Raw genomic sequence first — 16,997 nt, 5'->3', positions numbered from 1 at the left:
CGATGTGGACCAATTTTTGCACAGTTGTTAGAGACCATATACTTACACCATGTACCAAATTTCAGCCGGATCGGATGAAATTTGGTTCTCTTAGAGGCTCCGCAAGCCAAATCGGGGGATCAGTTTATATGGGGGCTATATATAATTATGGACCGATGTGGACCAATTTTTGCATGGTTATTAGAGATCATATGCTGAAGCCATGTACCAAATTTCAGCTAGATCGGATGAAATTTGCTTCTCTTAGAGTCCCCGCAAGCGAAATTTGGGGATCCGTTTATATGGGGGCTATAAGTAAAAGTGGACCGATATGGCCCGTTTGCAATACCATCAGACCTACATCAATAACAACTACTTGTGCCAAGTTTCAAGTCGATAGCTTGTTTCGTTCGGAAGTTAGCGTGATTTTAACAGACGGACGGACATGCTTAGATCGACTCAGAATTTCACCACGACCCAGAATATATATACTTTATGGGGTCTTAGAGCAATATTTCGATGTGTTACAAACGGAATGACAAAGTTAATATACCCCCCATCCTATGGTGGAGGGTATAATAAAATGAATTCTATTGTTTTGCTTTCAAAAATGTATGCTACTTCAATTTTATTCAATCTACTCCACTTTTTTCCAAAATCTACTTCACTCAATTTTTCACTAGCGGCAGCAATGATTACTCTCACTCAAACAAAACTCAAGTAACATCATCGTTACATTAATCACATTCCACTATGCCGATAAAGATATCTGTACTATGCATTAGTTCGTCGCATTTGCTGACAATTTACACTAAGAATAATATTCGTAAAGGCACACCAGTTTATGAACGATGAAAGGTTTAACTTAAAATTTGCAAAAACTCCATGAAATGTTATCTATAATTTTTAACGAAAATTTATAAATTTAATTACATGTGAACCAAAAATATTTCATTAGGTAATTTTCTACCAACAATTATTAACTATAGGAATTGTCAGTAAGAAATTGCTATCCACTTTCAAGTTCATTTTTCGTAAAAAAATATTTTCTCATGCAAAAAATCATATAGTAAATTGCACTTATTATTTAGAAAGTACTTTACATTTCACAAGTAGTTTTATAGCATGACAAACGAATTTTGTACTACCAGTTAAGGAATTTTTTAAGGAAATTTCCATCGTATTTTGTAGGCCATGAACTAAACGATTGCTACTTAGAATTTGTAAAACTTCCTTTCGAGTAGTTAATTTTCGTTGAAGAAGTGGCTACACTTTTTTTTGTTGAGTGGTTCGAAGTGGGTTTGACTAAATTCAAGTTCAAAACTTGTTATAAATTACGAGCTACATATTTTTCAGTGTAGTTAAATTTTATTATTTTTTCAAACTTTTCCATAGGACAATGACCATATATACTTTATCTTTAAACCGGTCATGATTTCGGAGCCAATGATGTTTTTCTTTACTTTTGGTTAATTTTTTCTTCTAGGAGAGGGTATAATTTCGTAGATTCACTGAAAAAACAGAGAACTCACCAGAAAGAAAAATGTCGGTTAATTTTAGAAAATTTTCAATATTTTTAGAAAATTTTAACTAAACAGTATAACAAACGCTGGCATCACGCCGATGTCATAAAAATAAGTAAATATTTTTCGACAAATTCAAGAAAATTTATAAGACATAATTAAGTTTTTTCACTTGTTAAAGAACATTTTGTAGTTTGAAGGAAAAACTTGGAGTTCACAATTGCAAGAATGTCTTTAGTGACATACGAAGTTCATGATGAACGCATTTGTAGTAAAATTTACAAATTTAAAGAAATATTGAACTATTTTTTGGAAGACACGAATTTAGTTAATCTTTATCCTTCATTTGTGTATATTTTTTTAGTTAATTTAACTAACGTACACAAAAAATTATTTGCGTAGAAGAAACTTTCTCCAAACATAATAATTCTATGAACTAAAGTAAAGTTAAATTGGCTTTAGTGAGAGAGTTCATTTTTTATTTGAGTGTTGTACACTGAAAAAATAGTAAACCAGCCAGGAAGAAAAATTTTAGTTAATTTTAGTAAATTGTAACTAAACAGCACCGATATCACAAAAATAAGTAACTGTGAACTAAACTTGGACACACAGAAGGTCAATGCGAACTGAAGCATGAATGAATGAATTTTTCTTTACTTTTGGTTCATTTCTTCTTCTACACCCTCAAAAAAAAATCGCTTCTTTAACATATGTTCCAAACATATTTTGCAGGAAGCACATATATTATTGCATACTGCCGAAACATTAATATGTTTGTTTTATGTGAACATATTATATGTTTGGAAGCATTTTGAGCCAAAAATATTATATGCTTGGAAGAATTTTTCCCAAACACGATTGTGCTCATTGCCTAACATACTCGTAATTTTCACTTCCACGAAATTTTTTAGTTATTGGAACCTTTCTCTGTAATACAAATAATGTTGAAGAAATTATTCACTTTTATAAATTTTTTAAATTTTACCTTTCGCCTGCACGGAGAATCGAACCGAGGACCATACAGTTTGTAAGCCAACACACTATCCACTGGGCTACGTAGCTGTTATAGTCACCAGTAGATAATTATCGTTTTAAGTTACATTTATATAGCATAGTTTGCAGCGCCCACGAGCCCATGCAAACATAACATTATTTAACAGAAACATACATTTGTTTGCCACGTGGAGCAGTGGTTAGCATGTCTGCCTTGCATGCAAAGGGTCGTGGGTTCAATCCCTGCTCCGACCGAACCTTTTTTTTTTGTTTTGTTTTTTTTTTTTTTTAATTTACACATTTATATTTATACTATATTAATTTTTTTAAATGAAACATCGAAATGTGCGTTATTAAAGATTTATAGTCAGTAACAGTGCTTGATATAAACGAAATTGAATGATTTTTGGATAAAATATTATTTTTTATTGCAAAAATAACAATCTTGTAATAAAAAACTGTTTTTGTACAAAACTTTAAAATTTGGAAGGAATTCAAAAACTAACAAAAGAAGAACGTGGAGTCGAGTATAAACATACATACATAATATTATAATATAAACATAAATTTATTTAGGAGTGAACAGTTTTTACTAGCATTTAACACCATCGCTCTAAAATTCCTTTTATTTTTCTTTAATAATTCATTTTAAAGAAAATAAACTTTTTAAATTGTTTTAGCTGTAAAAGTCGAACTTAATGCCCGCTTTTATATTTGATGGTGTCCGTCAACTCCTCGTGGACTACTTTTTAATAAAGAGAAACTAAACTTTGTTTTTTTTTTTACATTTTACTGTGTAATTTTTCACTATTTCCTCCTTATTTCATTTTACCGTCCCAACTCTAAAAAGAGTATAGTGCCCTTTCGTTATTTTTATGAAGACCCCTGATTTCTTTTGACGAACCAAGAAAAAAATAATGCCAAAATGATAAACAAAACACATGTCCACACATACATAAAATGCTGCTCTCAAGGCGAAAACATAAGCTGTTTGTTTTTCAAATGTCTATTCTCTTGGTTCAGAATGTATATTCTCTTTATTCAAATTAAATAATATTTAGACTTAAACATATCACATTTTTGGCCTTATCATAAAACAGTTTTCCGAAACAACATACAAGCGGTTTCACAGAAATTGTTCTCTTTTGACTCTTTTGCTGTGTTATATTGATATCTTTCGTCAACTCTCCCGGTTTCCATCTCTATTTCTCTCTATACTCTCTCTGTCGCTTTGAATAAAATATCACAACATATGTATGTTTAGTCGAAATTTGTAAATTTATATATGTTTGTATTCACACATATGATTTTTATGAAACATTGATGCCCCAAACATAATATATTCTAACATATTAACATAGATGTCCCAAACATTTAGTGTTAGTTTAGGAACATTACATGTTCGCACTTAAATATATTGTGGTTTAAAATCGTGCCCGAAACACATTTTGTTCATATCGGAACATATGAAAAACATATTTTTCTAACAGTGTATGAGAGGGTGTAATTTCGTAGATTGTAGTTAATCTGAAATCTCAAATTGTTAATCTGAAAAAGTTGAATTTAGAAAAATGTTCGTGTGAAGTAGTTTATTTTTCCCACCAAACATTTTACTTTAGCAATTCCCAATAAAGTCCAATGTACGTCATTTGGTTTTGTAGTTTTTTTTTTTTTTTTAATAATTTATTTATTTATTATTTACACACACTCACGCCTTGTATAACAATTTATTTACATTATACCACCTATTTACGTTTTCACTGGCAAATCACTACTGATGTCGCCTAATGGTATGCTTTGAATTTGTTTGTCTCAAAATGTTACTACACAACGATTTGATAAATATTGACCGTTATATTATAACATTTGAACTGTTCGATTTGGTTTCTGTTAGTTACACAATTTAAAAAAATCAATACTCATGAGAACTAGAATATATGGTTTCAATGCTAGTGGGGTGAGTATCATTGTTTTTTGGTCTCAAAATCTACGTTTCGAGCTGCCCTCTGATAGAAAACGTCTGGGAGAGGTGGATGTTGTGAGTTCAAAGAATCTGCTGGCACTGCGGCTAAACTCTCTAAAAACGAATATTGATCTTGATTCCGTGAGGCTTTTGGCGGCGGGAATGTTTCACCATGGTTTAGAGATGTAAACGGATTCTTTACGGAATAGTTAATAATGCCGGTATTATCAAATTCATACGGATGACTGCTGATTCTTGGCCGAGTGAAGTAACCTTTCTCTGGTTCAACTGTTAATGATTTTGCTTGTATAGAATTCGTTAACTGATAATAATGATGATTCTGTGGTAGGTGTAAGGGTATTCCCGGATAAGTTCTTGTCTGGTAGCTGTTTGGGAAGTGGTATAGTGGACTTGCCGTTTTAATGCCAGGTAAGGGAATTTTTATTATGCGATTATTGACCTCATCGGTATTAAGGTTCTTCAAAAAGAATCTATGAAATTTTGACGATATCACGTACACATGGCGATTATCGTGGGCCGGAACTGTCATGTCGGAGATGAATTGCAGACGAATTTGATCTTGTGCCAAGATATGTTGTTCATTGGTGTTCGAATTCCATGATGCAACTGCAGTTTCTGCCACTGGGCTAAATATTAGACTTCCGTCGAGTGGTGATACGGCTATGCTTATTCCTTGAGACGATTTTTTTCCCACAAGCTTAACCGGCAACACTTGATTGATGGATATCGGGCCAGCTCTGAGAACATCTCGTGTCACAGAAAATATTCTGAAAAAAAAAAAAAATGAAATCATTCACTGTTCGGAGCATACTTGATTCCATATATTAATGGAATTTACCTGTCCGTTGCAAATGGCTGGAAGTATACAATGGCTTTGTGAGGATCAAAAGTGAAGCCCACAATACCGTCCATAAGTACAAACCTATCATTGAGAATTTCAGCTTGAGCAAAATCGGGATCGGGGTACATTGCTGGGTGAGATACTCTCCAAGTTGTGTCTCGAATACTGTCGTAAACCACGATTCCTAAAAAGAGACATTTCTAGAATCATTAGATGTGCTGCAATGGTTTATATTGGTTTAATTTTTAAAGTCCCTTGTTAGACCAATTTGAAGGAAAAAATTGCAAAACTGTCTTTAGTACCAGTTCATGATGGGCGTATTATGGGTAAAATTTGCAAACAAACAACAATTATCCGAATACCATCAATAATAACAACAACAATACATGCAGTACAAATCTTAATTTGATGACACTGGATGGTAATGAATCGTGCTTTCGCATGGACACCATTCCTACGAGAAGAGCCCGATCCGATCCAAAAATTCGTTCCTCATCATTGATGTCTATTTTTTCTCTTTCTCTTTTACATTTTTTCACAATTTTACTTTTTTAAATTTTTTCACTAACACAAAAGATACTCCGAAAATCAATTGAAAACCAGATATTAGATTTAATTTAATTTTAGTTAATGGCAATTAGTTTATTTTAGTTAAATTTCAGCCGATATGAGAAAATTTTTTCTTATCTTAATTATTTTTTCTTTCATACTTTAATAACATGAACTAAAATGGAGAAGAAGTGAAGTACACAATTTTATTAAATAGTTCATACACGCACAGAAAAACCATGTTTGGACATGGTTGCCGCATCCATTTAATGCTAATAATAATAATAATAATTGCTAATAATAATTGCCGCGAAAACCATGTATTTTGTCTTTGTAAAAATAGTTTTCGAGCGGTATTTGAGAACCATTCAAATGCTTATTGCCACCATACATTTTTGGTGGCAATAAGCATTTGAATGGTTCTCAAATACCGCAAACATGTTCTATCATTTAAATGATAGAATTTGAGACCATTAAATGGTCGGGAAAATCATGTACCCGACCATTATTTTTTTTTACTTTTTTACAGGGAAAAAAGTACTTCTATAGGTTGAGTATAGACATGTCTAGAACCATTACATGGCCATAAAGACCATTTAATTTTTAACTTTTTTGCAGCGAAAAGAATTTTATAAAAACATTGAGCAGGTACACACGATTTTCATTTTGCGCGTCAGTCGTGTGTTGATTGTTTCTTGGACTGGACGGAAAATATGTATTTACTGCTAATTTCAGTATTCAGAAGTGGCACGTGGTTTTATGTGAAGACAAAAAAGGAAAGTGTAATTGAAAAAATGTATCATTTATTTTGATTTGCAGTTGATGTCTGCGTTTGTACATTTGATCGGCACGATGTAAATATGGAATAATTACTGATTGTTGAAATTGAAATAAAACAGAGTGTGTACAAATATATGATGTTTGCTTGAACGGCATTATAAATACAAATAAACAATGAATTAGTTTATAAATAAATAAAAACAAATAAATAAAGTTAATTTTGTGTTTTCTTTTCTCAAGTGGCGTCCTTTTTTCGACGATGAAAAAAGTTTTTTCATAAAGATCAAAACATTTTAGATTGTGACCATGTTCTTTTAACTACAAGAAAAACATTTTGAACATTTTAAATCGTGACCATTGTCTTTTCATTCAAACAAAATCAATATAATAATATTTTAGATGATGCCAATTATATTTTTTTTAGAACTATGTTCACTGAGCCAACATGGTTGCAGGTGAAAATGTTACATGGTCGCCGCAAAAATAGTTCCTATCATATTATCTTGCTCTTCAAATAAGATTGTGACAATCATGTTTCTTCTCTGCGTGTATTGTTCTAAAGTGAGTAAATTTTACTTTGATTACTCAAATTAGTATAGTGCTAAAGACATTCTTCCAATTTTTTACCTTCAAAATTTTAAGATCTTTTAAACAACATAAAAAAATATTTTTATTGTTTTAGTAAATTTTCTTCAATATGGCAAAAAAAGAGTTAACTTATTTGTACAGATTTGGTTAAATTTTTCAAAAAAAAAAACTAAATTTTCTTTCGTGTAGGATTAATTTTTTTGTGGGTGTTTGTGTGTGGTCAGGGTCTTTTCAATTGGCCTGTTATTCCAATACAATGTTGTAGTTTGAACATTCAAACGAAATAAAATCTCAACAGATTGATTAAATCGTATTGTATGTTATCATAATCGTGCCATATCTAATAATGTGTGTTACAATTTATTTACAAAATGAAGAACATTCCAAAAGTGCATGTTTTTATGAACATGATCGCAATTTGATGCGTTAACAAACTGAGTTTGCTTTTAATATCCTCCAATATGCAAACTTTTAGCAATGGTGAACGATATCGAAAAAAATGGTTTTGAATTTAAAACACCCTTTCATAATTTTGATTACTAAACTGAATTCCGTTCGATTTAAGTGCCAATCAAATGAAATAAAATCTACAAGCAAATCAATGAATAAATCAAATAATTCAAGCACATATTTGTTAACAAATGTTCGATATCAAATTGCTGGCATTCCAATCGGTCTTCAATGAAGAAAATTCCGAAGATTCATGCTTTTATGGACGCGAAGCCGTTTTAACGCGTTAACTCCCATTGTTTTGTGTTCAATACAAGCCAATAGCAAATTCTACTCCTATGGTAAGACATGTTCCATGTAATTGGAACGCTAATTACTTAGGTTTCAACCGTTACCGTCACCATCACCGGCACCATCACTACCACCATATTCACGAATTTGATCACGCAAACTTATTGTATTGCATGAATGAAAAAACCGCCAATAGACTCTCATGGCTATTTTTGGATTCCTGTTGAAAGACCTGGTTATTGGCTCATTACGATCATTAGTAATGAGCGAGCCTAGCTTAAACTGGACAATAAATTACGAGAAATGACATATTGGTTAAATAAGGTAGTCGATAAAAATGAATGCATGTATGTATGTGTGAATGAATCTGTATTGTCCAGTATATTTCCTACTACCCATAGTATATTTAAAGTCGCCTATAAATTTGCCCTTTTTGCATCGATATTTTTTGAACCACTTAACTTATCACAGACTCACACGATTGTTCGTCATCTTAATACCTTTCATTTAAGTATCAACAACGATATAATCGGACATTTCTAACTCGAGATATAAAAATAAGGGGATATCTCAAAAACTGTTCCATAAACAAATTAAAATATTTTTTTTTTCGAATTCAGCAGATCAAAATACATAAAAAGTCACATCTCATCAAATGTATATGATTTTTCAATTAAACACTTAATTGAATTTGGAAACGGGTTCAATTAATATGTTAATTGATTCAATTAATTATTTAATCAAATCCGAATAAAAACCAATTTAAAAAATTATTGATATTTGTTCAATCAATTTGTTAATCGATTCGGAAATAATTTTCAATTACAAACGTGATTGAAATTTTTTTCCGTTTCCAATTACACATGTGATTGATCCCATAAATAACTAAGTAATAGATGACCCATCGGTGTCAAACGCAGTCTGACAGTTCCCAAAATGAGGAATAAACGAAGAAAATAGGGGGAATTACAAATTCTCTCTGAGATTCGTTTTTACAATTTTTTCTATTATATCCACAATTTTAACATTTTTGATACACCAGATGATTTGTAATCAAATTAAATATTCAAAAGTTTATATTTGCACAACCAAAAATTCAAAATGTGTGCATAAACAAATCATAGAAAAGGGTTGAAATAAATAAAGTGTGCAACAAAAAATGGCCACGTGGTAAAGGTTTGAAAAACTATATGAGAACGCATTTGAAATTACCCGTGTTTGTGTTTTGTGGTATTGTAAAAATGGAAAACAATATACGTTTATTGACGGTAAGAAATTGTGAAATGTGTGTGAAATACCGTTTTCCTGTTTACATTAAACGGACTAAAATAATATATTTTTTATTCATTTCTTTTAGTGACCAATTTTATTTCGTGAACAAAATATTTTATTATCCACAAAGAGCTCACCATAAACTAATCAGTTAAGAGCTGACTCATAGTATGCTCATATATTATCAGCCTAAAGCTAACTCACTTTGAGCTAACTTTTGGTTAGCTGAAGCTTATGCAGGTTTGAGTGAGGACTGACTCGTTCCAATGACAACACGTGTTAAAACTGAATAGGATTTTACATGGGAAATGAGTTAGGATTTGAGTCACCTGTGACTCAGTTATGACTAACAATTTATTAACTTAAAGTCACCTCAATTTCCTACAGGGTTGTTATTGATAGTAATTGTATTTGTAAGTTATGTTAGAACAAAACACAAATGACAAGAACCAAATTTATTTGTCTATTGCATAATTCAAAAAATAATAAAATATTAAATATATTTTATAAGAAAACCCTATTTTCTTTTATTTCAAATAAAACTAAATACGATTTTGGGGGCGCAATATATAAATTTGTTAATTGAAATTTATAGCCAATTTCAATTAATTATTTAATTGAATGAATCAAATAGTTGATTTATTTTTGTCGCGAAATTAATTACAATTTGAATTGATTCCATTAAAACTGTGAATGAATTTTATGTTAAAAATCAATCACGTTTTTAATTGATTCAATCACACAATTAATTGATTCACGGAAAAGTCTGTGCAAACAAAAGTCAATTAAATTTTTCATTGAAAATCGTGTTGGTTTTCAATCAAAATGGGTGATTGATACTATCATTTTCGTGATTGAAGACATTTCAATTAAAAAAATGATTGAATCCGCGATTTTCGTGATTGATTTCGTGTTATCTGTTCTAACGGTACGGTCACACTGGGCAAATACTTGACAGAAATCAAAAAAGACTCCCTCGCCACAGTCAAACCAGCAAACATTTTTAACTCATATTGGGTATAGTGACATCACGATAAGAAACTAAGCAGTATTCACATATGTCGGAAGTGCTTGACGCTCATTTTGGACAACTATTTGCCTAGTGTTAGCATACGCTAAGGAATGCTACGTCTTACACTCAGAAAAAAGTGAAGTCAACAGCTAGTGCTTTTATCTACATGCCGTAATTCAACTTTTTTAGAGCGTTAAATTTTCTCTAAAACCATGTATTTTATATTTATGAAAAGGGACAAACCTGGTCTACTACTTAAAATTGCATCTCTTTTAATACAGTTCTGACAATCAAGAATTTAAAAACAAGGAGAATTCCACTACTGGTGAATTTTCATTATTAACGGCCATTTTCATGTAGCTCCGTTAGATTTTGATTCCCAGTTAACAGAAAGTAAATTGCAAATACTTTCTCTCCGGTTAACTTTAGCTGAGAATTTTTCAGCAGTTAAGATCATCACAGGCATATGGGATAAATAAGCAAAATGTCCATATGTCCACACCCTCAACAAAAATCGCTTCTTTAACATATGTTCCAAACATATTTTGCAGGAAGCACATATATTATTGGATACTGCCGAAAAATTAATATGTTTGTTTTATGTGAACATATCATATGTTTGGAAGCATTTTGAGCCCAAAAATATTATATGCTTGGAAGAATTTTTCCCAAAGACGATTGCTCATTTCCTAACATACTCGTAATTTTCACTTCCTCGAAATATTTTAGTTCTTGGCACCTTTTTCTGTAATACAAATAATGTTGAAGAAATTATTCACTTTTATACATTTTTTAAATTTTACCTTTCGCCTGCACGGAGAATCGAACCGAGGACTATACAGTTTGTAAGTCAACAAACTACCCACTGGACTACGTAGCTGTTATAGTCACCAGTAGATAATTATCGTTATAAGTTACACTTATATAGCATAGTTTGCAGCGCCCACGAGCCCATGCAAACATAACATTATTTAACAGAAACATACATTTGTTTGCCACGTGGACTATCCCGTCAACTCTACCGGTTTCCGTCTCTATTTCTTTCTCTATACTCTCTCTGTCGCTTTGAATAAAATATCACAACATATGTATGTTTAGTCGAAATTTGTAAATTTATATATGTTTGCATTCACACATATGATTTTTATGAAACATTCATACCCCAAACATAATATATTCTAACATATTAACATAGATGTCCCAAACATTTAGTGTTAGTTTAGGAACATACCGTGTTTGCACTTAAATATATTGTGTTTTAAAATTGTGCCCGAAACACATTTTGTTTATATCGGAACATATGAAAAACATATTTTTCTAAGAGTGCATAGTACGGTTTAAAAGTTCGTTAGCTAACGGAGCACTAACGGAGATTCATGAAAATGGGCATAAGGTGAATAAATCAAACATATCTGAATTAATTAACCGACCACACAATTTATAAATCAAAATGTACAAGCGCTGTTGAACAAGCTAACTCTTAGGATCAAACCGCTTGCAAAAACTTTGTGCAAATCTCGCATTCGTAATTTAGGGTTATGAAATCTTCGTGATCACTTAAATTTTTTTCAATGTAGGTTAGGTAACCTGTATAAAAGTTCGACATATATACATTACCTGGTTCCACCGTATCCGAAATATAGACGAAAACATCATCACATGTTCCAGATTTTGCTGTTGTCTCATCTATCACCAAATTTGTGAATAATGATTCGCCTCTCAGAACTCCTGCGGGAAAGTCTATGCGTCGTATGACTTGATTGGTTTTCAAATCAAATACCAGAATCTTTGGAGGGCACGTTTTTTCATAATCCTCCAGAGAACGTGAAATACCAGCATCCAAAACCCATAAACGGTTACACGAATCCAAACGCATACGATACACTGATACAAGCACGAGATCACTGCATTTGAAATCTGTGCGTCCCGTAGTGGAATATGACCAGTCAGGATAAGCCTGTTGAAAACGAAACGAAACAAAACTTCGTGTTTTAAATGTAAACAATCATATGAGAAATCCCTACAAAGTAGAATTTTAGTTTGCTTTAAGAGATAATTTGCTTAGTTATTATGTACTGGTAGATTTTTTATATTTTTATACTTCAGGGGCTTGTTTTCTAGGTTTTAAAATGCTACTCCAAGCATATTTATGTTAAGTACCAAAAACAGGTTTTTGTATATTCGTGTGCTCTAATATTCTCATAAGCTCCTAAAAACAATTTAATTTGCCTTAATAAGACAAATATTCAGATCATGAGCAAATGCAAAACATATTCTTATGTTAACATTTAAATGCACACTGTATCTTTTAAGATCCAACCAGAAAAAAATCTTACGTCTTAAAATTTTGAACGAATTCTACGAAATCATGTTTGTTGCATTTAAAACATCATAACGTATTTCTAAAAAATATGTTTTTTCCATGAAATCAATAGTACTTCAGTGTAATCTGAAAACAAAATTGAAAAATAAATTTTTGCCGAAAATTCAAAAATCTACAAATTTGAAAATAATTACTATTTACTAATAATAGCATTCACGGTAAAATTCACGCTCACGATAAAATTCACATTAACGATAAATTTACTTTCACGATAAAATTAACGTTCACAATAAAATTCACACTCACGGTAAAATATTGGCACACAAAAAATCACATTCACGAACAACCTCACGTTCATAATTAAATACATGCACACCGATTTCAATCACCTTCACGGTGCGTGAGGCTTTGAGCGTTGTTCGTGCATGAGCGTGTGTGCGTATGGTTTATCATTTCGCTAGCACGAGCGTCAATTCCTATCGTGAGGGAATGTGCACAGTGGTGCCAACTGTTTTGGGCTGAAAATCGTCAATTTTAAAAATATTTTTCGTCAAAATCGTCAATTCATCCCAAAGAATTCGTCAAAAAATCGTCACTCATAAAACAGTTGAAAAAAAAGATTTAGGAACAAAATAAAAATTTTATTCAAACATCTGAGGCATCCATATATTGTATACACAATAAAGCTGTTATTAAAAAAAGGGGTTTATTCATTTTAGTTACATGAATAATGCCATTTAAATCTCTAAGTAAGTCATATAGTTTCCAGTTTTTTAAACGACGATTAATTGAAATAAATTTTTAATTAATTTAAATTAATATATCTGATTGTGACCATATGTACTACATTGTTTAACAAAATTTTCTTGACAGAAAAATTTCTTATTCTCCAAGCGAATTTAAATCCTTATTACTTGCTCATGTATAATTTTTTTTATTATTACTATTATCGGTAATGAATAAATAAATAAATTGAATTTAACTAAACTGGTTTCATAGCAATCAAAATTATTTCGCTTTAAATAGTTTATAGACAAAAGAATACCTTGCAATGTTTCAGTTTCAAAGGGATTTCCAATTTTAGGTTTATTTATATTGATTGCTTTGAAATTTCTTTCTACATTGGAGACGGCTGGGAGCAAGCTACATATAAATTGTCATATTATTGAGATCCAAAATAACATGTTTACATTACAACTTATGAAAATCGTCAACTTATAACTACATCTCTTTGAAAAATCGTCAAAAACCCTTAAAAGGAAACACTTGAGTCCAGCATTTTAAAAAATCGTCATCTCATAACTAAGTTGTTTAAAATCGTCGTCAAATCGTCAGAGGCCAAATTTACCATCAAAAATCGTCAAAATGACGAAAAATCGTCAGAGTTGGCACCGCTGAATGTGCATGAGTAAAAGTGTTTCTTAGATTCTAGTTAAGATCTTTTTTGGAAAATACCGACATTATTTATTAAAAGTGTTTCTTAATAGGCTATAAATGGATTCGATTCAGATAAATGCCCCCTTCTATATTTATGCAATTATAATATTCTCTAGTTTATATTAAAAAAAAACTAACCAACACACTTCGCAACATATTTCTATCTGTTTTTATTTTTCTGTTCCTCACAATTATCGCATATGCTTTACGAACATACTTACATTCAACACTGGCGAGTCATCGAAATCTCCCAGGGAAAGCCAATTGAGTGTCGATGGCACACCAGCGAAGAGCTTTGGTGTGGCAATGAACATGCGGTCGTGTGTAACCGCCAGACCCGTGGCTAGGATATTAGACGGGTTATAAAAATTCACATCTTGTATCGGAGCATGAGGTAGGAAATTGTACGTGAATACTTTCCATTGTCTAAGCACTTGCAATGAAGATCGCGCACGATAGCCACCATCCAGATGACCGCCAAGACACAAACCTATCTGAGTGACGATGGTGACCAGCACAAGTCCAAACCATAATTTAGTCATAATGACTACCGTGGAAGTATTGTTGAAGCGATTAGCCTGTCTCGCTGGATGATTCAAAACAACAATGCCGGTAGTCTGTAGGCAGACACCGATGCTTTCGTGAGATTCACTATTTGTCTGCAATGACTAGATTGTGACAGGTCTTGGGAGGTAAACGAAGAAGACCACTTCGATGTATGTCTAGTTTGTTATATGGATGTGAATGAACCGGTTGGTATCACGTGAAGGCATATCTGTAAATGAGAAGACAAAGTGTTGATGGTATAGCATAAATAATTGACAAGTTTATTGTTATCGGTGAATATGGACACGCTTATGCTCTGTCAAAGTTGATTTACAAATTTGTTTTGAGTCAAGTTCAAAAAATCCTGGAAGAATGTACATTGCGATTTTACAGTTGCACCGACAATTATCGGTTAAAACATAAAAACTTTGTACTTCCAAAGAATCTTGTAACCGACTGAGATCTATTTACTAGGCACGAAGAACCCATCCACTGAACAAGACCGGAATTGTTGGTATCGAGGGTCACGTGTGAGGGTCCTTAAAAACAATGTTTGATGCTCACCGAAGATGAATCGAAATATTCGAAAATTAAAGTTATTCAAACACAAACCAATGGAACATAACATCACCAGATTAGCGGCTTTAAAATGAAATATTTCGTAATTTCGTAGATTATGTGAAAAATTATTTTTTGATAAAAAACAAATAACCAATTGTTTTATGCACTTAAGAACAAAATCCTTTCCTATATACACTGAAAAAAATATTGTCGTGAGATCAAAGATTTCATGTCTTTAAAATAGGGTAAGTGCAGCAAATGTGGTATACCCATTTGTTTTTCGAAAGCCAATTTTTTTGTTTTTCTTCGACGAGGCTAAGATTTTACCACATTCATTTTACTAGTGTTAGCCATCCACGCAACTATGAGCGAAAAATTAGAAACCCATAATTTCGGATATATTTGCGAATTTATTAAAAAACACATTAAGCACGGATTCATAAAATGTGCAGGTAATGTGGTACACCATAATGTAATTTTTTTGTAAAAAAATATAAATGCAATATGTGTATCACAATTGCATACATTTTATGCTTATTTCGTACTCGTCAGTTATTTACATCCGAAAATTAATAAATTTAAAATATATCTTCACACAAAACGAAATGATTAAGAACCACCAAAAAAAACCTTCGAGCACGGGTAAATGTGAATTCTTTCAACTGGCACAAAGAAAGAGTTGCAAAAATCAAATTGATCTTTGATAGCTTCATTTTCTGACAGCCACAATCTATTCAGCTTGGTTTAGTTCTTCGTATGTTGTTAGATAGAGAAAAAAACTACTATACCACATTACCAGCCTATACCACATTTGCTCATTTACCCTACTAATGCAAATTTTGCTTAGCATAGAAGACGCCTTTCTCTAATATAAAGTTTTTTTCCTTGTCCACAAGTCGATAAACTTTTCAATGAAGTCGTATTGTACTTATAATTAAGTGATTTGACTTAAAAATAGGTATCATAACATGAAAGAAAAAAAAATTGGGCTAAGGTCAACTTGGCTTTAATAATTCAGAAAAATTCTTGAAAATTAATGAAATTGTCTTTAAATTTGTTGTCTTTTTGCACCTTTACTACAAAGCAAAAAATCGTTCAAATATAGGACATGTTTTTCAACACTTTATTTTAAAGACGTTTTTTACATGAAACATAGCATAATTTCTACTGGAAGTCGAGTTTTAATTTGGAAAATAAAGTTGACGTTAACTTGTTTTTAAAGGACTTTGATAGCAAATGAAGAAAAAACCTGAAAATACGAACAATTTCAATTTGCTTCCTAGAAACAAGTTCACAAACCCCAAATTTAAAAGAGAATTGTGTCTTAAAAGTGTCCTTATTTGTATTCTCCGCTTCTTTGGCTCGGAACCAATACCAAAATTTTTAGGGTAAAGACAAAATCTTTGGAACAGGGTATGCTTTTTTTTTCAGTGTACACGCAGGGAAGAAACATGTTAAATGGAACTATTTTTGCTGCGACCAAGTAACATTTTCGCCTACAATCATGTTGGCTCAGTGGACATAGTTTCAAGAAAAATATAATAGTCCTCATCTCAAATGTTATGATATTGATAACAAGAATTGTACTTGAATTAAAAGAAAATGGTCACGATCTAAAATGTTATGGTATTCGTTAAAAACTCGAAACAAATAAGTAAAGTCTAAAGTCGGGCGGGGCCCTTCACCCTTCACCACTTTGTAGACCAAAATTTGTGTTAACATCTCAAATCCTTCATGAATGTTTATATTCCCATATACAAATATTTCTATCTTAACCGATTTGGAGATAATTTTTTGTACTTCTACAAAATCTCTAGTACTAAAATTTAAATCGGCTGATGCCCTGGGATGAAGCACAATGTTACTAA

At 31.8% G+C, this 16,997-nt stretch overlaps 1 protein-coding gene across 3 annotated transcripts in view; it reads right to left on the bottom strand.

Moving 5' to 3' along the window:
* Window positions 1–4,143: 4,143 nt before the first annotated feature.
* The window catches only part of yellow-e (L-dopachrome tautomerase yellow-e), a 51,269-nt gene continuing 38,415 nt past the window's right edge, over window positions 4,144–16,997 (bottom strand). For all 3 annotated transcript variants that reach the window (XM_075297975.1, XM_075297984.1, XM_075297992.1), the window contains exons 2-5: window positions 14,244–14,797; window positions 11,880–12,219; window positions 5,318–5,504; window positions 4,144–5,246 (exon numbers count right to left, since the gene is read on the bottom strand). In XM_075297975.1, coding sequence (XP_075154090.1) covers window positions 4,460–5,246; window positions 5,318–5,504; window positions 11,880–12,219; window positions 14,244–14,564 — 1,635 coding nt within the window. In that variant the 5' untranslated portion in view covers window positions 14,565–14,797 and the 3' untranslated portion in view covers window positions 4,144–4,459. The remainder of the gene's footprint in view (window positions 5,247–5,317; window positions 5,505–11,879; window positions 12,220–14,243; window positions 14,798–16,997) is intronic.

The sequence above is a fragment of the Haematobia irritans genome, chromosome 1 (assembly GCF_050003625.1).
Source record: "Haematobia irritans isolate KBUSLIRL chromosome 1, ASM5000362v1, whole genome shotgun sequence".
Taxonomy (NCBI): domain Eukaryota; kingdom Metazoa; phylum Arthropoda; class Insecta; order Diptera; family Muscidae; genus Haematobia; species Haematobia irritans.
The sequence above is the reverse complement of the archived record's forward strand: the minus strand, read 5'-3'. Positions and strand labels throughout refer to the sequence as shown.